Source organism: Silene latifolia, chromosome Y, assembly GCF_048544455.1.
Source record: "Silene latifolia isolate original U9 population chromosome Y, ASM4854445v1, whole genome shotgun sequence".
Taxonomy (NCBI): domain Eukaryota; kingdom Viridiplantae; phylum Streptophyta; class Magnoliopsida; order Caryophyllales; family Caryophyllaceae; genus Silene; species Silene latifolia.
Genome location: NC_133538.1, coordinates 407,534,109 through 407,559,982, shown reverse-complemented (window position 1 = coordinate 407,559,982; position 25,874 = coordinate 407,534,109). Strand labels below are relative to the sequence as shown.

General features: G+C 37.3%; 1 protein-coding gene across 1 annotated transcript; it reads right to left on the bottom strand.

Moving 5' to 3' along the window:
- Positions 1 to 409: 409 nt before the first annotated feature.
- On the bottom strand, positions 410 to 1,029 carry LOC141632285 (protein FAR1-RELATED SEQUENCE 12-like). Its single transcript, XM_074444845.1, has 2 exons — positions 672 to 1,029; positions 410 to 468 (listed from the first exon to the last, which is right to left on the bottom strand). Exons 1-2 carry the CDS (start codon positions 1,027 to 1,029, stop codon positions 410 to 412), a joined length of 417 nt encoding a protein of 138 aa, XP_074300946.1.
- Between the last annotated feature and the right edge of the window lie 24,845 nt (positions 1,030 to 25,874).

Below are 25,874 nucleotides of genomic sequence, written 5' to 3'. Positions count from 1 at the left end.
ACATTAATAACAGAATAGCAGTAAAATAACACAACAACAGCAGAATAGCCGAGTAACACAGGAATAATAGGGGAATAACAGTAGAATAAGAGGATAACATTAGAATAATAGGAGAGTATTAGTCCAGATTCATACCTCTTCAGTTTCTGATTCTTCTTCATCATCGTCATCAGAAGGGAGACTTTCAGCAAATGGAAGATTACAAGTTCTACTTTTGTGGTTCACCCACTTCTTGCAGTTACCGCATCTTCACTTCCTCTTTTGTGGCTTGCTCTTGGCCTTTTCTTTCGACGACCTTAATCTTTTACCACTGCCCTTATTCTTGGCCTTGTTTGTCGGTCGAAGGTCAATATCATTTGAAGATGTGATGCCGAGAAGAGCCTCGATTTCTTGGTTTTTAGTTTTCGGTTCAATTGATCCTATGATCTTCTACCTGAACTGTGTCAGGGTTTTCTGCAGTTGCTTCATCTGTTTAACCGTAGCATAATTGTCCATCACCCCGACAGTTGCATAAATCTCAGACCAAACCTTTGACATCTCAGCTTTCTTGATGTCAGCTTCATCAATCTCTTCTATCACCTTTCCATTTTCATCTCGGACAATTGGCCTGTAGGATTTCTTTGTCCATCGAGCAAGGATATAAGGGTCAGGTATCCTGTGGACCTGCCTACCATTCCACACCCATAGTATATGGCAACAGACAATGCCATGCCTCTCAAACAGCTTACATGCACATTTGCTCTCGTTAGTTTTGGTGTTAAATTCAACTCGGAAGCTCCTGTGCTTCAGTCCATCACGAACGTCATGGTACTCCACTGCCCCTACTGTTGACAAATCCCTGACCCCCATGCTGTATATCGCATGTTTGACTTCATTCTTAAAGTCCCCAAAAATAGGATGTGTGTAGACAAGGGAGGCATGCATCTCTACCTTCATCGGCCCTACTTTCTCGAGCATACTATGCTCATTGGCATTATCCATCCTCCTTTGTGTATGCCTTTGTTGCTCTATTGCGGAATTGTACCTCATCCAGAACTCGACGAGGTTCCAAAGTGGCTTTCAAACCACTTGAAATAGCTGTTTGAACTTTTGGATCTCTGGGTTGTTCGCAACAAACAACCTAGAGGCAGATCCCGAAAGTATGTCGGTATCCACTTTTGTCTGATTGCAAAGACATACTTCAACCACCGGTTGCTTTCCATACCATGGGCTTCAATAATGCTTTTCGATTCTGTTCAAATTGCCCAGTTCGAGGTCGACATCCCACACAACGGCATTTATGTCGGTCATAAATTCCGTATCATTGCAGATTGCCCTTCCCACTTTCTCTGGCATTTTCTGTATGATGTGCCACATGCAATACTTGTGCACAGAATGGTTGAAGACATTTGGGCAGACCTTTTTAATTCCAGGACACTGGTCTGTAAATACACATTGAGGTTGCTGCTGCCCCATTGCTTCGAGGAATTTTTTAAAAATCCACTCAAATGAATGTTGACTCTCGAAGTCAAGTAACCCAGCTGCAAAAGTTACCGTCTTCTTGTTGTGGTCTACTCCGGTGAAGGGAGTAAACACCATGAAATATTTGTTTGTCCCATAAGTAGGGTCAAACGAGATCATGTCTCCATATAACTTGTAGTTGTTTATCCCTTCCTTATCAGCCCAAATAACCTTCGTCAAGCATTTGTTCTCATCCTGATCATAAGCAAAATAGAACCCCTTTGTTTCAGCCAGCATTTTGAAATGCCCAATGAACATACTAGCATCCTTATCCCAAATGTAACACTTGATATTTCGTTTGAAATTTTTGAAGTCTAGCAAAGAGGCACCAATATTCTGATAACCATTTGAGTATTCCTTGAGAATTCTGAAGCTCAATGTTGGACCTATGTTGAGCTTAGTATGATTAATAATGGTCCTCTTAATGTAGTCATGGACGTCCCTTGAGAGCTTCTGGAACTCCCTGTTTTTGACAGAGTAAAGAGAGTGATTGTGAACGTCTACAAAGACATCCACAATATACCTAGCTGGTCCTGTCGTCTGTTTTTCACGGGTTCTCAACCTCATGTGGGCCTTGCAGCCACACCTTGTCAGAGCATGCTTCTTTGGCTGTTAAATTCGTCGCTCTTTGTTCTCTACTGTACCCAAATTACCAGCTTCGTGATTTGTTGCTTCAAGTCGCAGTTTTCTTTTCATATCCCTATACCCCTGCCTGTTACAGACCAGTGATTTGACGCTGACGCCCCCATTATATTGCGCATTTGTGTACCTTCTCACATCAAATCCGCAAGCCAGTGCATATATGTTGTAGAACTGTACTGCATCGTCCAAGATAAGAAAGAACATGCCACGTTTAGGCGTAAAATCACTCTCAACGGTCCTTACCCCGCTTCGGTCCCCGGGTGTACTATCAGTAATGAAGAATTGGAACAAACTCATCGTTTTCTTCGTCTGAACAGGTTGGGCTGGTGTATATATTGTTGTTAGAAGAATCCCCAATAGTTAAGACTGCATTGTCTTCAAGGATAGACACAGTATAAAGATCTGCGACAGTAAATTAATATAATGAGTACAGTCAGTGGACAACAAAATCACAATAACATCACAATAACAGTAGCATGGGGGAGAGATCAAAATTGCAGTAATGTGACAATAACAGTATGATAACAGCAGGTGGGAAACAGACGACAATCAATAACATCACAATAACACTAAATGTTTTTATCTTATTCTACTCTCTTATCAGCCGTATATTTTCACGCTATAGCACAATAATATCACAACAATAGTAGCATAATATCAGAATAACAGTACAATAATATCAACATGTTTCTCTACTTTTTACAATAATAGTACAGTAATATCAGAATAACAGCACTCTGATTCTACTTTATTACATACAAATAATACTGTATTTATTATGTTACTCTTTTGCGAGGCATATATTTTCATGCTACTGCACAATAATAGCACAATAATATTACAATAATATCACAATAATAAATCGAATAATATAATCATGTTCTCTGATCTTGTTACAATAATAGTACATTAATATCGAATAACAGTTCTCTTTTTCTCATCGTAATACAAGCGACATTAAAGATAATAATATCGAATAACAAATTTGAGAAACACATAGAAATTAATAATTGATTTATAAACACTCAGGCTAATAATAGTACATTAATATCAGAATAACAGTTCTCTTTTTCTACTCTAATACAAGCCAGACAGTACAATAATATCAGAATAACAGTTGCGAAACACATAGAAATCAATAATTTATTTATAAACAACGGCGGATGAAGAGATAAGAATCAATAGCAGTATTACCTGTTTCCATATTTACTGTCGAGTTGATTTCTTCGCTAACATTGTTATTGATCTCGTTGTCCATCTTTTATACCTGAAAACAGTAAAATCAAGTATTCAATTCAATTAAAATCAACGAATTTACACTAAAAATCAACGATTTTTACATTAATTTCGAAAATACGATTGAATAGACTAAAAATCAACGAATTTACATTACCTGTAATTCGATTGCAGCTAAAAATCAACGATTTTGTGTAATTTTATTAGGTTTTTTATGAGATTCTTTGTAGTTAGCGTTCGATTTTTGAGTTTCTTTGTTTTTGATTTGTAGAGAGATTTAGAGAGAGAGAATATTGTTTGAATGAAGTTTCTGTTTTATGTTTCAGCTGGTTTTGTATTTTTCGATTTTTCCTTTTTTTTTCTAATTTATCATTTAATCTCAGCCCTTGATTTCTTTTAATCTCAGCCCTTGATTTCCCCAACTCACAACTTACCATAAGACCCCAACTCACGAGATCCCGTCTCTCTCTCTCTCTCTCTCTCTCTCTCTCTCTATATATATATATATATATATATATATATATATATATATATATATATATATATATATATATATATATATATATATATATATATATATATATATATATATATATATATATATATATATATATATATATATATATATATATATATATACACACTAGTGTTCAAGCCCGGGCGTTTCCCGGGTTATATCGTAACTGATATAGTGTGTTTAGTATGTGTCAAAGATGGCGATTTAGGATAGGTTGGATTGTTAAATTGGTGGAATTGGATTGTTAATTTTCTCGTTGTTGCATTGTTGGAGCAATGTGTTGTGATAGATAAAAGCCAGATTTTGTGTGTTGGTTTCGTGGTTCGGATATAGTGTTCGGGTTTAGTGATTTGGACGGAAGAATAGAAGAGGATGATTGTGTGTTTAGCCCGAAGAAAAAGCTCAAGATTGGAGTTTAAAAGCACAAGCAAGCGGGATAGGATACTAGCCTAGCAAGCCAAGCAAGTGGAGCTAATGGCTAGCCTGGCAAGCCAAGCGAGTAGCCGTGGGAGATCAGAGAACCCATTTTCAGCAGTTCGGTAGCCGGCTAGGGTAGCTAGCCGCTTGGCGGGTCGCCAGTCATAGGTGGCGGGTCGCCATGTAATGAAGACGCATTGTTTTGTTTCGGGACTTGTTTTGGTCGTATAGATACTTATAACTTATGTTCTTATTATGGATTATTGCTAATATCTTTAGAACAAAAACCCTAATTATTTGTTAGCAAGAGAAGACATGAGCAACTAATCATTTCATCTCGGATTAAGATTTGAAGCAACTGATTTATTTAAATTGTGAGACTATTATTCATCTTTCTCTTTTCTCTTGAGTATTGTTAATTATTTGTTTCAATTTTATGATTGTTGAATGTTTAGATTAAAGTAGCTAATTAATCTTCACAATTATCAATCTATTGTTATTCCAGTGAATGAATCCATAATTGTTCAACCTCGCTAGATAAAGTAACAATCTTTACCTTTTGTATTGGATGCATTTCATCATATCTAGGTTAAAGAGAAAATTAACTTGTGATTCGAACTAATAATCGCGTGTTTTATTGGTCGTCACTTCTATATATTGTTCCTTATTCATTCATGCTGTTGTTGAATTAAACTTAATCGCGTGTATTAGGTTGTTCGATAATTAGGTTATTTGACTATCGCGTTTCGAGTCAAATAATATTACTAAGGAATTGGGAAATTGTTCCCACGATAGTTTGCTCAAGAATCAATTGGAAGTTGTTAGTCTATGATCATTTTAATAATTAGTTTGTGGAAATTCTTACCTAAGACCATTTAAACCATCTGAATTCATTATTCATTATTATACTTTCATTTGCTTATTTATTATCTAGTCAGTTATTCAATCATTATAAACCCCCCTTTTGTTTACTTATCTCTACATTAATATTCACATAAATTACTACGCCTTCTCTATGGATTGACCCTTATTGCCCAATACTATATTAGCTTAAGGTTTTAAGTGTTATAAATATTATCTTTGGGAGCATATGACTTCGGCTCACCAAATTTTGGCGCCGTTGCTGGGGAAGGCAATAGTTACATTTTGTGTTTCTTTAGTATAGACTTTTATTTTATTGTTTTTAGTTTATGCCTAATACTCGTTCTTCTGACCAACCACTCGAGCCTTACGACTAAAAGATTGAACGCACACTTTTCAGGTTAAGGCAGATCAGAGAAGGTTCGTTAGTTGTTTTTGAGCACTCAGATTCCGAGAAGGATATACACTCTTATTCAAATACTTCGGAAATTCCTATTACTACTGAGAATATGGCTAGGGAGACTCGAACATTAAGGGAGCTCACAACTCCAAATCTTGACGTTCAACCATTGTGCATCACTTTTCCAGCATTGGCGAATGGAGATACTTTTGAACTGAAATCTGGTTTGATACATCAATTACCATGTTTCAGTGGGATGAGCATTGAGGATCCGAATAAGGATCTTTTGGACTTCTATATTGTGTACACTGGTATGAAGCCACCTGCTATTACTGATGAGCAGTTGAAATTGAGAGCATTTCCTTTCTCCTTGAAGGACAATGCGAGAGACTGGTTAAACTATCTACCACCGGGGAGTATCACTACTTGGGTAGGTATGAAGAAGGCATTTTTGGAGAAATATTTTCTTCCTTCTCGATCAGCTCAACTGAAAAGAGCCATTAGTAATGTTGAACAACAAGACGGGGAAACTATGTATGAGATCCTTGAGAAATTTAAGAAGCTCTGTGCTAGTCGCCCTTACCATGGTTACTCTAACCAGGATCTCATCATGTATTTTTGTGGTGGGCTGAACCAAGATCACCGTCGTATGATTCACTCTGCTTGTGGAGGAAACACAGCCAACAAAAATCCAGATGAAGCTTGGGAGGTTATCGTAGAGCTAGCTGAGACCTCTAGACAGTTTCAGAGGAGATCATCACAAAGAGGAGTTACTGCTATGGATGTTAGTCCTAGCTTGGAGGAAAAGATTGATAACATTATTTCCACTCTCCGTGATATGTTATCTGGGAGACAGATGGCTATTGTTTGTGGCATATGCGCTACTGAGGGTCATCTTAAAGATTTGTGCCCTTACGTGCAAAAAGGTGGTCCTGAAGAGGTGAATGGTGTTTAGGAGAGTATTACAAATAATAGGAAATGAGATCCATATTCCAAGACCTATAATGAAGGATGGAAGGCTCACCCTAACTTTAGTTGGGGAAATTCTCAAGCCGGTCCATCATCTGGCCCTCCTAGAGGCCAGTTTCTCCAACGACCACAAGGACAACAATTTACTTAACAAGTGCCACAACAAGCAGTTGGGCAAGCACCACCGAGCTCATCAATGTCCACAAATGATATGATTCGGGCTCTTACTCTCAGTGTTACTCAAGATAGAGCAGACAACAAGCAAAATTTTAAGAATCTTGAAAATCAGGTGAGTCAATTGGCTACTCTAGTCAATCGGTTGGAAGCTAAACAGTCGGGTGCTCTACCATCTCAAATGGTAGAGAATCAAAGGAAGAATGTGAGTGCGGTGTCCTTGAGAAATGGAAGGCAATTGGTAGAAGTAGAGAAGCCTAAAGCTAAATCTAAAGAAGTTGCAATCCAAGAGGAAGAGGAGATTGTGATAGAAGAGGGGAGTTCACAAGTGATTGAGGAAGATATTGTGGTGCCTAGTTCAATTGCTAAGGATCCACCGATCCAGATTTATGAGCCCACACCACCTTTCCCCGAAGCATTAAAGGATACTCGCAAGAAGGAGCATGACAATGATGTTTATGAAACCTTTCGTTAATGTGAGGTAAATATTCCCCATCTAGAGTTGCTAAAAAGTGTCCCTCGATATGCAAAGTTTTTAAAAGAACTTTGTACTATTAAGAGGAATAATAGGCTTAAGGGAGTAAAAAAGATGAGGGCAAGTGAACACGTCTCGGCAATATTTCAACAAAAATTGCGCACTATGTGTGGAGCCCGGGAATGTTCGCAATACTTTTTACTATAGGAGACACCAAAATTCATAACGCTATGTTAGATTTAGGTGCCTCGATCAATGTGATTCCCCATTCCGTCTATCAGTCCTTAAAACTTGCACATATGAATAAAACAAATGTTGTCATTCAATTGGCGGATCAGTCCAATGTTTATCCAAAGGGAATAGTTGAGGATGTGTTAGTAATGGTTGATAAATTTATTTTCCGGACTTTTATGTGCTAGATATGGAGAACGATTGACATGCTGCCCCTATACTGTTAGGGAGACCATTTATGAAAACTGCAATAATTAAGATTGTTGTTTTTTTGGGGTTCTCTTACTATGGAGTTTGATGGTTAAGTGGTGGAATATAATATTTTTGATGCTATGAAATTCCCCACTGATGACCATTCTTTATGTCTAATTGACGTGTTTAAGCCATTAGTGCAGGATACCTTTGATTTTGACAATCCAGATGAGTACCAGGTTATGATTGAGAATGGTATAGTAGAAGATGATTTTGATGTTTTACTGCCTACTAACCTGCAGGAAAGAGCTACTGAGTTAAACGGGGTGTCATTTATACACACGGGACCACCTCCTTTACAACTAACCGTCCCCAGTAAAACATTATTACCATCTATTTTACAGGCACCTGTTGTAGAGTTGAAACCACTCCCAGATCACCTGAAGTATGTGTTGCTTGGTGAGGGAGATACATTGCCTGCGATTATCTCTAGTAAGCTCACCGAGGAACAAGAAGAGAGGTTGGTTGAGGTGTTAAAGGAGCACTAACAAGAAATAGGTTGGACTATTGCCGATATTAAAGGCATAAGTTCATCAACTTATATGCATCAGATTCTACTGGAGGATGAGGCAAAACCGGTGAGGCAACCGCAGCGGCGGTTGAATCCTCCTATGATTGATGTTGTGAAAAAGAAGGTATTGAAACTTCTCCAAGTAGGTATGATTTATCCTATTTCTGATAGCAAGTGGGTTAGTCTCACTCAGGTTGTCCCTAAGAAAAGTTGAGTGACTGTTGTAGAGAATAAATATCGGGATTTAGTACCTACTAGAGTCCATAATGGGTGGAGGGTGTGTATATATTGCCTGATGAAACTTTATTAGCTTTATGTATTATAGGGAGTTGGTATGCTAATATTGTTAACTATTTGGTCTCTAACAAGTTTCCTGCTTGGTTTTCCAAAGCTCAGAAAGATAAGATTCGCAGTGACGCGAAATATTATGTGTGGGATGACCCATATTTATGGAAGCATTGCTCTGATCAGATTATTAGACGGTCTGTTTCTGAGAGTGAGATGACTTCTATTCTCACCTTTTGTCATTCTCATGCATGTGGTGGCCACTTTGGGTCGAAGAGAACAGCAAAGAAGGTGCTTGATTGTGGTTTCTATTAGCTACATCTGTTTCGAGATGCTCATGGGTTTTGTAAGTCTTGTGACAACTGTGAAAGAGTGGGGAATATATCCAAACGCATTGAAATGCCTCAAACCCCCATTATATATTGTGAAATTTTCGATGTATGGGGGATTGGTTTCATGGGACCATTCCCTAACTCTTCTGGATTTATTTACATAATACTTATAGTTGATTATGTATCGAAATGGGTAGAAGTAATACCCACTAAGACTGATGATTCTAAAGTGGTTGCAGATTTTATCAAATCTTTCATATTTGTTAGGTTTGAATTTCCGAGAGCTATAATCAATGACCGTGGGACGCATTTTTGCAGTAAAACAGTTGATGCTTTACTGAAGAAGTGTCATGTTCCCCACAAGGTTTCGACTGCATATCACCCGTAAACTAATGGGCCAAGCAGAGGTGTCAAATAGAGAGGTGAAATCTATTTTAAAGAAGACGGTTAATCCCAATCGTAAGGATTGGAGTCAACGCTTGGAAGATGCGTTGTAGGCATACCGTATAGCTTATAAGACACCCATAGGTATGTCTCCGTACCGGTTAGTGTTTGGTAAACCATGTCATTTGCCAGTGGATTTGGAGCATAGAGCTTATTGGGCAGTGAAGAGTTTCAATACAAGCTTAGTAGGAGCAGGTGAGAGTAGAAAATTGGAGTTGCAAGAGCTTGAGGAAATACGAAAGGACTCATATGAGAATGCGGCTATTTACAAGGAAAAAACGAGATTATTGCATGACAAGATGATATCTAGAAAGGAGTTCACTGTTGGTAAAAGTACTCCTATTTCAATCCCGTTTTAAGCTATTTCCCGGTAAATTTAGGTCACGTTGGGTTTGACCGTATGTAGTTACGAATGTGGCATTTCATAGAGCTATTAAGATACGTAGTTTGGCTACTAACAAGGTTTTGAAAGTGAATGGTCAACGATTAAAGCCTTACTACGAGGGGTTCTGAGTTGAGACGGTGGAGAGTTTGACTCTCTACGAGCCTATTTATGAACATTAAATCTCGCCCTAAGTCGAGCAAACGATTATAACCAAAAGCGCTTACGGGAGGCAACCCGAGTTTTATTTTTGTTTATTAGTTTTTATTTCAATTTCAAGTTAATTTATTTCATTAGTTTTAATTGCTTTTCTATATTAATTGTGTGTTGCTTTTCAGGTCGGATTACGTGCTTTGTTAGTGTTGACAGTCGAGAAAGTCCTATCTTATGGTCAAGAAATTGAGTGACATTAGCAAGGGTTAGGTGAGTTTGAAAAAAAAACAAAGTATCGAATTTTCAACACTGCTCAAAAGCCAGGCGAGCCTAGCGACCCTTCTCTCTAAAACAGCCCTCAGTGACCTCATGTGGCTACTCGCCACCCCCCCACGAGCTGCCCGCCAGGCTACTCGCCTTCACTCCAGGCGGCTAGCCACCCATACCAACCCTACTTCTCCTTATTTCTACTCCTATTCCACGACACACATACCCACACCAAATAAAAAAAAAAACACAAAGCAAACAACGACAACAGTAGCGACGGCCAGCACCACCACCACATCTGTCCAGACCCACCATGGCCGACCACCCCCTGCTCATCAAACCTACGTCCGACACCTGCTCGTTGGACCCACTCCGCAGCCGTCCACCGTGCCCTGTTTCCTCTCTGACGGTATTTCATTTCCCATACAACAACAAATTGAAAGTTGGTGAGTTTATCTCTTAAATTCAATTTCAATTTCAGTTTAGATTGAATTCGTTTCATTACTAAACTTAGCTTTGGTTTACTAAAGTTGTTATTGTTAATCTTAAACTTTGTGTGGTTATTTTGTGGAGTTGGGTGAATTATTGGGGTTTGTTGGATTTTACTAGTTTGTAGTTGATCTTTATCGTCAATTATGGGATTGTTGTGGAGATTGGAGGCTTGAATTGTTGGTAACAGAATTGCATCATGATTGATGATAACAAACGTGATACAATGATTTGTGTAAGTATAGAGAGAAGCAGAGAGAATGAACTTGAGAAACGAAATCTTGTATATTGAATGAATTCAGTATTGTGTTTTACAATTGTACATATGAACTTACTTATATAGCTGAGATAAACCGACCTACTGATCTAACCATAGGACTAGGTGGTTCTAACTAACTATGGTAATCATAACTAACTTGGAGTTAGTTATGTTCATAACAACTTGTAACTAACTTTCTAACCGAATTTCTTTCTTAGTCTCCAACACCCCCCCTCAAGTTGGAGGGTGTGGTGAACATCCCCAACTTGGCCTGTAGAAACTGATGTCTTGGTCCAGACAATGCTTTGGTGAATAAGTCAGCTGGCTGCTGATGGGTAGGCATGTAGGATAAAGTTATTAAACCTTGTTGCAACTTTTCTCGAATAAAATGACAGTCCAAGTCTATGTGCTTGGTTCTTTCGTGAAAAACAGGATTTCTGGCGATGTGTATTGCGGATTGACTATCACACTTGATAGGTATAGCTGTAATGTTGGGAACGGATAATTCAGCAAGAAGACGGCTTAACCAGGCAAGTTCTGCTGTTATGCGACGTAAGGACCTGTACTCAGCCTCAGCAGACGAAAGGGAAAGGGTCTGCTGTTTCTTAGACTTCCAGGAAATTAAAGATCCTCCTAGAAAGACCAAGAATCCACTTACTGACTTCCTTGTATCAGGACAAGATGCCCAATCTGCATCACAGAAGCCCTGAAGGGTAAAATCTTCTTTATTATTGAGGAGAATTCCTTTTGAGACATCTCCTGCAATGTATTTGAGCACGTGTATTGCTGAAGACCAGTGTTGTTCTCTAGGAAAGGCCATAAACTGGCTTAATAGTTGTACTGCAAAGGCTATGTCTGGACGAGTGTTGGTTAGATAATTAAGCTTGCCTACTAATTTTCTGTAAGCAGCTGGGTCATTAATAAGATTGCCAGTTGTATTGTTATGCCTAATTGTTGGATCTAATGGACATGAGACTGTTCTCACATTGATGCAATCAAACTCTTGTAGTAGTTCCTTTGTAAATTTGGCCTGTGTTATTGCTATGCCATCTTTTAAATGATGAAATTCTAACCCCAGGAAATAACTCAGTTGTCCCAAGTCCTTTATCTTGAACGTGCTGTCTAGAAATGTCTTTAGAGTGGCCATTTCATTGTCATCATCACCAACCAGTAAGATATCATCTACATAGACAACTATATAGATTACTTTGCCATTGTTGTGCTTGGAAAATAAGGAATAATCATTCAACGATTGTGTATAGCCTCTGGATTTTAAAGACTGGCAAAGCTTGGCATTCCATTGCCTAGAGGCTTGTTTCAAGCCATACAGAGACTTCTCCAACTTGCATACAATGTTTTTGCCTGGTACTGTAAGTCCTGGTGGAACCTTCATATACACCTCTTCATGTAAATCTCCATGAAGAAATGCGTTATTCACATCCAATTGATTCATCTTCCATTTCTTTTTGACAGCAACAACAATTAAAGACCTGATTGTGGTCATTTTTACAACAGGCGAAAAAGTTTCTGTATAATCAATGCCTTCCTTTTGGGTAAAACCCTTCACAACGAGCCTTGCTTTGTATCTCTCAATCGTGCCATCAGATTTGTGCTTGACTTTAAAAACCCATTTACAAGATATAGACTTCTTTCCAGGTGGTAAAGGAACTAGTGACCATGTGTTGTTTGCCTCTAATGCATTAAATTCAGCAGTGATGGCTTCTTGCCATTCAGGATAAATAGATGCCTCCTCATAATTCTTAGGCTCTTGTATAGGAAGAATATTTCTAATAGTGGAATTGGGCTTAACAATGACAGACATACACATGGAATTTGGCATAGAAAAGTCTTGAATACACAAAGATGTAAGGGTATGGTCACAAATGTCAGAAATTGCAGCATTACAGGTCTTGTGTTGTGTTTTGATGACATAGTGTTGTAGATATGAGGGTGGCCTGGATTGTCTAGTGGACTGTCTAACATGTGTACTTGCTTGTGAAGTGGTATTAGGTATGCTAGATGGAGTATCATGTGGAATAGATGTATGAATAGTAGAAGTATGCATGACTTCCGATGTTTGTGATGTATGTGGTGCATTAGTAGCAACAGTACGGTAGGTTGAGGGCAATCGGATAAAGAAACAGGAATAAAAGAGTGCACATCATCTTTAATATAAGGAAATACATGCTCATGAAAAACCACATCTCTTGAATACATGATGGAGTGATTGTCCAAATTCAATAATTTGTATGCTTTCTTACCAAAAGGGTAGCCAAGGAACACACAAGCAACAACCCTAGGGGAAAATTTATCCCTACCAGGCTTGGGAGAAGAAGCATATACTAGACAACCAAATGAACGCATATGACTAAGATCAGGCTCTTTTCCAAATAGAATTTGATAAGGTGACAAGCTATCTAGTACTTTAGAAGGTAACCTATTAATGATATAAGTAGCAGTTAAAAACGCATTCCCCAGTATTTTGTTGGTAAATTAGATTGAAAACCTAAAGCTCTTGATTTCTAACAAGTGTTTATGTTTTCTTTCAACAACTCCATTCTGCTGGGGAGTATGAATGCAAGATGTCTGATGCAAGATGCCATGATCAGTGAGAAACTGAGATGTAATGTTACTTGTCCCTAATTCGAAAGCATTATCAGACCTGATGCACTTTACTTTCCTACCAAATTGTGTATCAACCATTTGAATGAAAGATTTGATAAAAACAAAAGCATTCCCTTTGCAAGTAAGTAAATGAGTCCAAGTACATCGTGTGAAGTCATCAACAATGGTAAGAAAGTATTTGTATCCATTGTAAGTGGCAGTATGATAAGGGCCCCATAAATCAATATGAATTAGGTCAAAAGCTTGCAAAGAAACAGAATTACTATGAGAAAAAGATAGCCTGTGTTGTCTGGCCTTTGCACAGATAGAACAAGATAAAAGAGAAGTTTCATTTATTGAAGAAACATTACACAATTTCTTAAGTTTGTAAAGTGGTAAGTGACCCAATCTAGTATGCCAAATATTACAATTTTCAGTAGTGAGAGCATTATTAGAACTGCTTTTATTGAGAGAATCAGCAGGAATAGCAGATTTATTGTGTTGAAGAAGATATAGATCATTACAATTCCTACCAAGGACCAAGTGCCTCTTGGAACAATCCTGCATATAGCAAAGGGATGGGGTAAAGCTGACTACTGAGTTGAATTGTTTATTAAGTTTACTAATAGACAACAGGTTATATTTGAAGCAAGGTACATACAAAACATCATGCAAACACAACTCAACAAGATAATGTGCACCTTTGAACCAATGGTATCTATGCATACTATGTTACCATTAGGTAAGGAAATAGAATAAGGTCGTTGTAATGACTTAAACTCAGAAAATAATGCCTTGTTAAAACACATGTGGTCACTGGCACCCGTGTCAAGGATCCAGGAATTAAGAAAAGGATTTGATAAACACTGTGGAAAAACATAAGAAGATGAATGAGAGTTACCTTCAAAATTGGCAGAAGAAGCTGGTCCATTATAATCGTCAGAAGAATTAAAACCAGCAAAATTTGCAGATGAATCAGATGCAAAAGGAAAACCTCCAGAAGAAGAGCCTGGTGCAGTGTTTGGAACTTGATTTGAACCAGGGTTAGGAGCCTGAACAAAGCCTTCAGATGGTATAGGTCCTTCCTGTTCATTAAAAACGTTGCTGCAAACCTTCTATTTCTATTCGAAGATGCCTACAAACTTCAATCTTATGACCATGCTTCTTGCAAAGTAGTTGCGAGAAAGGAATGGGGGCTGCAGAGAACACATTGTCATCTATGTTTTGCCCTTTTCCTTTACTATAGAATTGTTGTTGATCTTTGAGCATTCCGGTGTTGAAAGTTTGGTTGAGATTCTTTGTTGAAAATTTCCTCGTCTACCATTAAAATGCCCTTGTTGATTAGAACCAGAAGCTTGATTCTTGTAAAATTGATTCTTCTGATTATACCCATTGTTATGATAACCAATATTTCCATTGTTAAAACCAGAATTATTGTAACCATTATAGTTGCCCTTATAAGGACTCTTGGAATTACCAGCATAAAGAGCAGCGGAATCAGCCTGAAAATTGACAGCATTATGTATTTCTCTTTGTCCTTTTTCTTGAAGAAGATTATTGTAAATGGATGACAGTTTAGGAAGAGGATTTTGCATTAAGATGGTACCCCTAACAACTGCAAACGAGTCATTTAGACCCATCAAGAATTGAACAATTCTTTGATCTTCTTGAAATTTCTTCTGCTTGATCTTGGCACCACACTGACAATTGCAGGAACAGGGAGGGTTCATACCCATACCATCTAGTTCATCCCAAATTGATTTCAACTTGGTGAAATAGGTTGAGATGCTATCGTTGCCCTGAGAAAAATCAGTTAACTTTTTCTGTGTACCATATAACTGAGCACCATTGCTTTGACCAAACCTATCTTCCAATTCACACCAAGCAATCTCTGCAGAGTTGCTGTAAAGAATCGATTTGCCAATTTCTGGAGAACAAGAGTTCAATATCCAGGAAAACACAATATCATTGCAGCGTTGCCAAGATTTTGCTGTAGATGCAGTTGCTGCAGGTTGAGGCAGGCTACCATCAATGAAACCAAGTTTGTTTTTAGCTGAGAGAGCAATTAACATGGCTCGTTTCCAACCTCCATAGCCAGTTCCATCAAAGACAGTGCCTACCAGCTTAATTCCAGGAATATCAGAATGGTGTATGAAGTGAGGGTCTTCTGGACCAACAGTAGTGCTAACTTCAGAAACTTCTGGCATGATTATTTTTGTAGAATTATGAATTTGGTTGAAGAAAAAGAGAAATGATCTTGAAGATGAAAGAAAAGATTTGAAAGAAGAAAAAGAAGGATGAGGATGAAGATATGAGTATACGCTAAAAGAAAACTGAGATATGCAGAAACAAGATCAAACTAATGACCTTGCTGTGATACCATGTTGGTAACAGAATTGCATCATGATTGATGATAACAAACGTGATACAATGATTTGTGTAAGTATAGAGAGAAGCAGAGAGAATGAACTTGAGAAACGAAATCTTGTATATTGAATGAATTCAGTATTGTGTTTTACAATTGTACATATGAACTTACTTATATAGCTGAGATAAACCGACCTACTGATCTAACCATAGGACTAGGTGGTTCTAACTAACTATGGTAATCATAACTAACTTAGAGTTAGTTATGTTCATAACAACTTGTAACTAACTTTCTAACCGAATTTCTTCCTTAGTCTCCAACATGAATTGTGACATTGGAGGAGATCTTTGTATTGAACGGAAGGTGTTTATCAAATTGCTTAGGAGAGGTTTTGCTTAATTTGATTTGATTATGGCTAAGACTGGTAAACGGAAAGCGGTAGCTTCTGCTACTAAGGATAAGAAACGTAAGGTACCCGCACCCCGTACCTATAATAAGAAGGCTTCCTCTCCTATTTTTACGGGTAAGGAGGCTTTATCACCCGATGAATTGCAAATTTTTCAGAAGCTTGAACTCCTGAAAATTATAACCACCAAATTTTTTTATGCCGATACGTTACGTGCTTTGGGTTTGTTTGAGGTGCTGGATACATTGAAGAAAAAGGTTGGGATTAGGCCTTTGTTGGAGAAATATTGTCCCACCTACCAAGCCTATACATACGAGCTCTTTTCTTCGTTGAAGCGAGTAGAGTTAAAAGATGGTACTCAGGGGATAATATTTAAACTTTGAGGTGAGGAAAGAGAGCTTAATATGGAGGAGTTGAGAACGGCTTTGCGCATTTAATTAGTACCTGATGATAATTTTGCTTTACTTGAGGACCAACCTTTGAAGACCTTTTGGTTTGCCATCAGAAGGAGTAGGAAGATGGGGGGACATGAGTAACTTAATTTCACATCCCACCCTCCGGTTACTTCACCGTTTTTTGACTACTGCGTTTTTGGCCCATGGGGAGCCTACCAAAATCAACCTGAAAGAATTGAGTTATTTGTGGGCCAAGACTCCGGAGGGGGAGGGAATTCCGGATTGGGCTAACTTGTTTGTTGATTCTTGCCTTTCATGTCGCGAGGCAGCCTCCGAGAATATTGGTGTCAGAGGTATGGTCACTTTATTATGCTCTCATTTTGCTATAGAGATTCCCGACACCTATCCAGCTATAGTAGGTGATTATGCTTTTGACCTTAGTGCTCTTCAATTTGGGAAATTGTTCACTATCACTAGTTAGCAAAAGAAGCAGGGTAATTGGCTATATGGGCCTTCTTGAGAGCCTTACATGAGATTACCTCCTCCCGAAGGGATCTTTTTGCCATGTAGTACTCGGGCAAGCGATTTTCATATCACTTGGGATTTTTCTCCCGTGGGAGGAGGCACTTCGGGGGCTGAAGCCAAGAATGCTAGGGCTAAGAATGACGCTATGGTTCAGGGCGATGAGAGAGTTAATGGTGAGGCTATGAGGATTGAGCATCCGTTGACCGAGTCACGGGAACCGACACATTCTGAGGGAGGTGGATGGTGCGGTTTCTCTAGTTGGTGTACTACGGTGGAACGATGGAGAGACAGTGTTGATACTAGTTTGGTTCAGTTTGGTACTCAGTTAGGGAGGCTAGAGGATCGATTGGAGAGCCACGATGATACTATGGAGGAGATTGACGACCATCTTTTGGAGTCCTTGGCTTATCAGCGATCTTTGCATCAGTTCTACTTGCAACGTTATCCTAGTGAGATTTCTCCTTTATCAAAAGAGATGTTGGATGACATACAAGAGCGAGAGGCAGCAAGGGTAGCTAAGAGAGCTGCACGTGCTAGTGCGGCCCGCGACCGTGCGAGTCCTTCCGGTTCTCATTGAATCTTTATGGTATGATCTTCTTTCTTACTTATTTTAGTGTGGGGAAAGAGATCTGTCATACCATTTGTATTATATTTACATTTTATTTCATGTTTCGTATTTATTTTATTCATAAAAAAAAACATGAAAAAAAAGAAAGAAAAGAGCCCGGCTAGGTGAAAACCCGAAAGGGCGCCTAGGCAAGAAAGAGAATGTGGCCGAGGACGGAGTGAAAACGTGAAAGGGCGCTCCGGGTAAAATGAAGAAATGAGTTGCGTGCCATGAGAGTAGGGTAAGTTAAAACAAGAGCTAGAGTGAAAACCCGAAAGGGCGCTTTAGGCAAAAGGAGAGACGCTAGAAAAAAATTGATTTACTACTTCCTATGCATTTTGGCGTGGTGACATAAGTGAGGACCAAGAAGGTAGTAGGGTAGGACTAGTTGTTGCTAGAAGGGAGTCCTAGGATTAGAATTTCATATGATTTTGCTATTACTTTTGTCTTGTTGGTTGTTGATGTGGATGTTGGTGTTCTAGAGGGTGTTATGTGGTCACAAGCTTATTCTTGCTGTTGTTGGAGTTTCATTGTGAACGTGACCTTGTGCTACCATTTTTGTGAGGGATGCTATTAGGAGGGCGAGTGAGGGGAGTATGATATTGCTTGTTGACGGATTTCCCTATGTTTTTCTTGTAAGGCCTTGTTTGGTCATTGTTTATGTTTCCGAATTTTGTTCGGGATGAACAAAGGTCTAAGTGTGGGGAAGTTTATATAGTGTGTTTAGTATGTGTCAAAGATGGCGATAGAGGATAGTTTGGATTGTTAAATTGGTGGAATTGGATTGTTAATTTTCTAGTTGTCGAATTGTTGGAGCGATGTGTTGTGATAGATAAAAGCCAGATTTTGTGTGTTGGTTTCGTGGTTCGGATATAGTATTTGGGTTTAGTGATTTGGACGGAAGAATTGAAGAGGATGATTGTATGTTTATCCCGAAGAAGAAGCTCAAGATTGGAGTTTAGAAGCACAAGCAAGCGGGATAGGCTACTACCCTAGCAAGCCAAGGAAGTGGAGCTAGTGGCTAGCCTGGCAAGCTAGGCTAGTAGCCGTGGGAGATTAGAGAACCCGTTTTCAGCAGTTCGGTAGCCGGCTAGGGTGGCTAGCCGCGTGGTATGTCGCCAGTCCTAGGTAACGGATCGCCATGTACTGAAGACGCTTTGTTTTATTTCGGGACTTGTTTTGGTCGTATAGATACTTATAACTTATTTTCTTATTATGGATTATTGCTATTATCTTTAGAACAAGAACCCTAATTATTTCTTAGCAAGAGAAGTCAAGAGCAACTAATTCTTTCATCTCGGATTAAGATTTGAAGCAACTAATTTAAATTGTGAGACTATTATTCATCTTTCTCTTTTATCTTGAGTATTGTTAATTTGTTTCAATTTTATGATTGTTGAATGTTTAGATTAAAGTAGCTAATTAATCTTCACAATTATCAATCTATTGTTATTCTAGTGAATGAACCCGTAATTGTTCAACCTTGCTAGATAAAGTAACAATCTTTACCCTTTGTATTGGATGCGTTTCATCATATCTATGTTAACGACAGAATTAACTTGTGATTCGAACTAATAATCGCGTGTTTTATTGGTTGTCACTTCTATCGTTCCTTATTCGTTCATGCTGTTGTTAAATTAAACTTAATTGCGTGTATTAGGTTGTTTGATAATTAGGTTATTTGATTAACGCATTTCGAGTCAAATAATATTGCAAAGGAATTGGGAAATTGTTCCCACGATAGTTTGCTCAAGAATCAATTGGAAGTTGTTAGTCTATGATCAATTTAATAATCAGTTTGTGGCAATTCTTACCCGAGACCGTTTAAACCATCTGAATTCATTATTCATTATTATACTTTCATTTGCTTATTTATTATCTAGTTAGTTATTCAATCATTATAAACCCCTTTTTTGGTTACTTATCTCTGCATTAATATTCACATAAATTACTACGCTTTCTCTGTGGACCGACCCTTATTGCCCTATACTATATTAGTTGAAGGTTTGAAGTGTTATAAATATTATCTTTGGGAGCATACGACTTCAGTTCACCGGTAACAATGGCTTTGAATATTATCAAGAAGTTGTTGTTTAAGATGGCCTTTAATAGCGCCTACGTACCCAATTATCTGTGCTTCACATACTTTGTTTGATTAATAATAAAAAAGAGTACGATTGTTTCCTGGCTCTTTTAAAGTAAACCAATTTTTAAATTGTTTTGTGTTGAATATGTTTAAAACAATTAGAACAAATAAAGTTCTGTGAATGTGTACGTAGTAACTTTTTTGAACCTGGTTGGGTTGTAAACTAACTCATTTTGAGACTACATTATGTTACAAAATTGACTTCATTTTTAATCACATGTAACTACTTATAGGCTGAACGTTCGATTGTATAGAATATTAATCATTGAGAATACGCAATAGAAGAATAAACTTGTGACATATGTGCTTAACAATACTCTCTCCGTTTCGGTCATTTATTTACCTATTTCTTTCACAAATTGGTCTCTTTTTCTTTTCTTGGTCTTAATATCAAAACAAAAAATAAACAAATGATCGGGACGGAGGGAGTATTAAAATGTCAAATTTTATTAAGCTTCCAAATTTAAGAAAGAAAAAACTAATGGGGTGTTTGGTTGGGAGTATGGAATGGATTGGAATGGATATCACCGATTCAAGTGTTTGGTTGACCACTTTTGGAATGGATTTAGAAACCCAAGGATTTCTCAATCCACCCCAATCCCTTGGAATCCCATACTCTACTCCTCCCCCAAGTTTCTAAATCCAATCCCCCTGGATACAAAACCTAAAAATAAGAAAGAAAAAAAAAACCCCAAATTGTTGTTGTTCTACTCTAGTAAGTCTTCATCTTCTACTTTCATAATATTTTTTTTTGCTTTTATAAAAAATTTGCTTGTGATTGTTCATAGGTATACATGATTCATTGCAATAATACATGTGTCTATTGCTATAAACAATATTTACGGGTTGTATGATTACTCGTATGACAATTGCCTTAAAAAAATGTGTTGTTGTATAAGTAATATTGAAATATGCACATGATTGAATTATTTTCGCAGGATTGAATAGTAGAGTTCATTGTCTATGACCAGTTACATTCCGTCTATTGATTGAATTACAATCCATTACAAAATTGAACCAAACAAGTGTTAAAAGGTATGGGGTTCTAACTCCATTCCACCCTGGATTCTCATCCCAATCCATTCCATTCCCACACTTTGAACCAAACAGCCCCTAAAATATATGTATCTAAAAAGCTCGGTAGAATTTGATTAGGATAAATTTTAATAAGAATTTCAACTTATTAGGAGATTACATCACAATGCAAGTCTCAACAATACGCAGTAGTATAGGTAGTATTTCTAGCACAAATTCTTACTTAAGACGGGCACTATCCGTCTTAAGTTGTAGACGGATACCATTTTGTGAGACAAAATGCCCAAATAGAGGATAGTGGGAGGCACATGGGGGTGCCCCCACCTTGTCCCCCTATTCGTTTTGTGAGTGTAACTACCCGTCTTAAGATTCGACCCGTCTTAAGCAAGACCAACTCTATTTCTAGAAAGACAATTCATCTTTCATTTAATTTCTGCCCATATAGAAATATATAAACACTGTTAGAGAGAGGAATATTATAAAGGATCATCTTTCTCCGTCAAGATTAAGCAAGTAGATGCAATACATGAGAAAGAGAGTCAAATAAAGCATCTAGGTGCAACCATCAAAGAAGTACTATATATTTTTCCAGTCGTAATTTTCGGTACTATTGCAACGTAGGTTTAGGCTGTGTTTGGCAGTACATTTTAGCTACATTATTTGGTCAAAGTAGCTTGTTTGACCAAAATTTTAGGTAACTTATATTTTTATATGTATTTGACAAGTAGCATATTTGCTCAAATAAGCTACCTAAAATGAAATGCTACATAGGGTAACATTTGAGATTTCAGGTACCTGATCCTGAATATTCCATTTTTACCCCTTAAATAAATAATATTATATAATTACTATATCCTTTTACGTCATTTTACCACAATAAGCTACCTTTTCAGTTAATTTATCAAACAATTTTTTTTATATAATCAGCTACCTTATGAGCTGCTAATTTTCAGCTACCTTTTCCAGGTTTCAGTTAGCTTTTCAGTTTTCATATACTTTTTCAGATTTCAGCTACCTTTTCAGTTAGTTTTACCAAACAGAGCCTTAACGATTTTAGAACCATCAATGATTGGTGAGCCAGCGGATCCATTTGCAACCCCTTTGAAAATATTACCGTAGGATTTAATTTAACAATATTATTTGAGATATTCTACAAATCGTATCTTTCCTACTCAGAATTAGACTTGACTATATTATCAACTATGTACAGATTAATAGTTACATGACGTTTGCTCGATTGCTATTATTGGTACACAATACTCATTTCCATCTAGCAGTTATAGCATACAAATACTATCCTACAACCAGTTATATATTAGCATCAAATTCCAACCAATTTCTCGTAAAGAAGCTTGAAACTCATTTCTTGCAGATAACGCTAAAAGTAATTAAAAAAAATTTCCTCAGATAAAAAAATATAATTCTTTTAACGTATGAGTATATCTTAATTCTAGTTATTGGATGACAAATCCTACATTTAGAAGATTGGCCAACTTCAAATTCTTTAAAAAATACTGTAATTATTCGACTAAAACATTATAAACAAATTCTTAGTTAATACGGGTATTATCCGTCTTAAGCTTATGACGGGTCAATAAAATTCCATACCGCAATGAACATTAATGCTGTAAACTAAACCGATGTTTATGTCATTTTGTTAATAATAATAATAATAATAATAATAATAATAATAATAATAATAATAATAATAATAATATTATTAATATTATTATTATTATTATTATTATTATTATTATTATTATTATTATTATTATTATTATTATTATTATTATTATTATTATTATTATTATTATTATTATCATCATCGCCGATCTTTTGTCGTAAATAAGTGTGCTAAGTATGGGGAGTTAGTTGCAATTGGTTATGGTTTCCTTCCCTTCTCTTTCTCTTCACTTGGGGAGCTGGGTTCGGATGCTGTTGCCTTGCTCAAGCGGATCCAGAAATTCTCAGTATCTCAGGATACGGGCGGGTGGCCGCTTATATTTTCACTAGACTTAGCTTTGCTGTTGCTAAGGGTGTGGGGGCCCAGATTGTCTCTCGGCTCGTAAACATTTATTTTTCTTTTAATGAAAGCTGCGCGCATCCTTCGATATAAAATAATAATAATAATAATAATAATAATATATCAAATCTCCCCACACTTGATCCTTACTCGTTCCCGAGTAAGTAAGTGAGTAAAAATGAGACCCTTATTAAACTATAGCCTAACTATACTAATAATATCCGATGAAAGACAATTAACCGGCCTTCTCCGTCCCTTCAACTCACAACGAGACACTTATGAGGTAAAGTGCCTCCTTGCAAGGCAAATGGTGTCTTTCCAAAATGGCGATGCATCCAACATGTAGGCACATAAGCAAGTAATAGAATGCATCTAACAAAAAATGGTCCACTTTCCTCATCTATGTGGCCGTGTTTTCATCTCAAAAACATGGTCTTGGTCGAGAAATACCGTATCAAAATTCCAACGGAGGTGCCAACCCCCTCAGGGTGGCCCAAGCAACCCTAATGTGACCACTAAAGCTCAAGAAACAAATTCAAGAGCGGGGAATGGGGAAATGGAGCTAGTCCTCCGAGATTTACGAGACCGACACAAGATTCAACCAAACACCCATGACTAAAAGAGCCTAGGTCAACGACATCGTCACAGTTTTCACTCGCCTCTCATTTAAAGAACGGGTGTTTGTGTGCAAAAAGTAGCCGAAACACTCTGCTACTATGACTCGTGAGAACGTGCCCGCATTCTAATGTGTAAGACAATCCTATGACCAAGTGAGATCCAAAAAATGGGATAATGCACATAATATGAAACAAGGGTTGTAACGGGGCTAGGGAGAAGGACGAAACGGGGTTGTTGCAAGCAACGTTTGGATATGTGAGGTTCAAATCAAGAATAGTCAACATACCGCTTTTTCCACTTCTTATTACAACACACGAGACACGTCTACATCGTAACATAGGTTTGATTACCAAAACTATGCAAAAATTGCATAAACCCGAGTCAAATTGGAAAAACTTGAAATTCTCCCCTTATTTCAACAAATGAGTAGTGTCTACACACTAACAAGAAATTTGGCTTCCCAAAATCAAGCAAAAATTGTGTAAACCCGACTCACTTTGGAAAAACATCATATGTCCTTTATTCTAGCAATGGCTTTTTCTACCCTTTAAATGATGAATAGGGTGTTGCTTGCTCTTTCTCTATTTCTAATACAAGTATTTACAATCACAACTTCTCTTTTTGTTGTTTTTCAAAACTTTTCTAATTTTCTCTTTTGTTTTTCATTTTTTTTCAACACTCTTATTTATGTGCAAATGCCGAATAGAAACCAATATTCCGACTTAAGTGAATGCATATGTCATCCACCGACTAGAACCAAAACACCTCCTAGCTCACTACTACAAACATAATTTATTGTTGATCAAGGAAGGTCATTTATGGAATGTAGCTTGTATTGTGGTTATGCCAAATGAAATGGGCTAAGGCTCAAAAAGGGGTGCATCAAAAAGGGAACTAATGCAAGGGTTAAAATAAGGCTCATTTAGGCTATATGAGTTTCAAGTATATGTAACCAATTCGTTTCATAAAATGTGCATAAAAAGAAAGCAACTCACGGTCTAAGGATGAAATGACACACTTATGCGTCTAGACATAACATGTCTCGCGAGGAGACCTACTCATAATCCTAAACGGGGGTCGGGTATGAATGCACCGAACCTAGGAGGCTCTAATCCTCACATATGAGTAGCTAGGTCGAGACCTAGGTCTAGCCTACGGTCTTTGGTCTCACAAGGCGGTCAAGACTCGTTGGACAAACTCCTTTTCCCATGAATTACCAAGTGGTCACGGGTGCAAGCCACAGGGAGGGGAGAGGCATGTTTAGAAAAATCTCATCCTTGGGGTATTTACTTCCCTCCCTTGACCACATTTCATGCAAAAACATTTATGTAAAAACTAAGTGCAAGACTATAATTAAAAACCAACACATATATACATGGTACAAATGCATGCGGAAATTAAACAAACATGAATTGAAAGGTGCAACAAGTTTGACTAATCCTAGCAACACATCAACACCAACAATCCACAAGTTCCCTAAGGGAACATCCAAGGCACAAAATTCCTTCCTCCTCCATATTATACAATAATATAAAAAGAGAAAGAACGGAAAAGGAGAAAGAGAAAGAGATAAGAACGTCTATACCAAGCGGTCTTCTAGTCTCCTTTTTGCCTTGGATATTCAATGTACCTATGCCACTTTGTTAGCCAAACACATGTATATACAATGCAATATTTTCGAAATTTTTGAATTTTTCAAATTTTTAGGTTTTTTCGAGATTTTTCAATATTGACAAATATATATACAAATATAAACAAATATACACAAAGTGGATATTTCCCTCCCTACACTTAAGATTTACATTGTCCTCAATGGAACAAAGTATAGGGAGAGAATCGGAAAAGTAAATGACATATTTTTGTATTTTTATTTTTTGAAATTTTCAAATAAAAAACATATTTTTGTTGTTTTTGTGATTTTTTTGAAAGCAAAAAACTTGTTTTTTTGGGCCTCCTCCCCACACTTATTATTTACAACATCCAATGACGGATGAAGTGTGGTTAGGAGGCATTTTTGAAAAGGAAAAACACGTTTTTGTGTGATTTTTCAATTTTTTTTGTATTTTTGAATAAAATACAATGCATGCTTTAACTAAATGCAAAAATTGAAATACGAATCAAGCTAGCCTATATGGATGCAATCCTATATGTGACGTATTTTACAAATATTTAAATCTAATGCAACAACATGAAATACAACTATATGACATACAATTCTACATATTGTAAAACTAACTAAATGCATTTGAAAATGAAATATGAATGAGAGGTTTGGATTAACGGGTTCATACTTGCATTTGGATTGGAATGGGAGGGAGGATAGACATCATAACTAGACATCCTCGGTGTCG

Bases quoted from the DNA above. Each gene is read 5' to 3' on its own strand.
- LOC141632285 (XM_074444845.1), bottom strand. From the start codon at position 1,029: ATGAGGTACAATTCCGCAATAGAGCAACAAAGGCATACACAAAGGAGG. The intron at 469-671 runs GTAGGCAGGTCC...ACGGTTAAACAG, and splicing joins TATACTATGGGTGTGGAATG to ATGAAGCAACTGCAGAAAAC.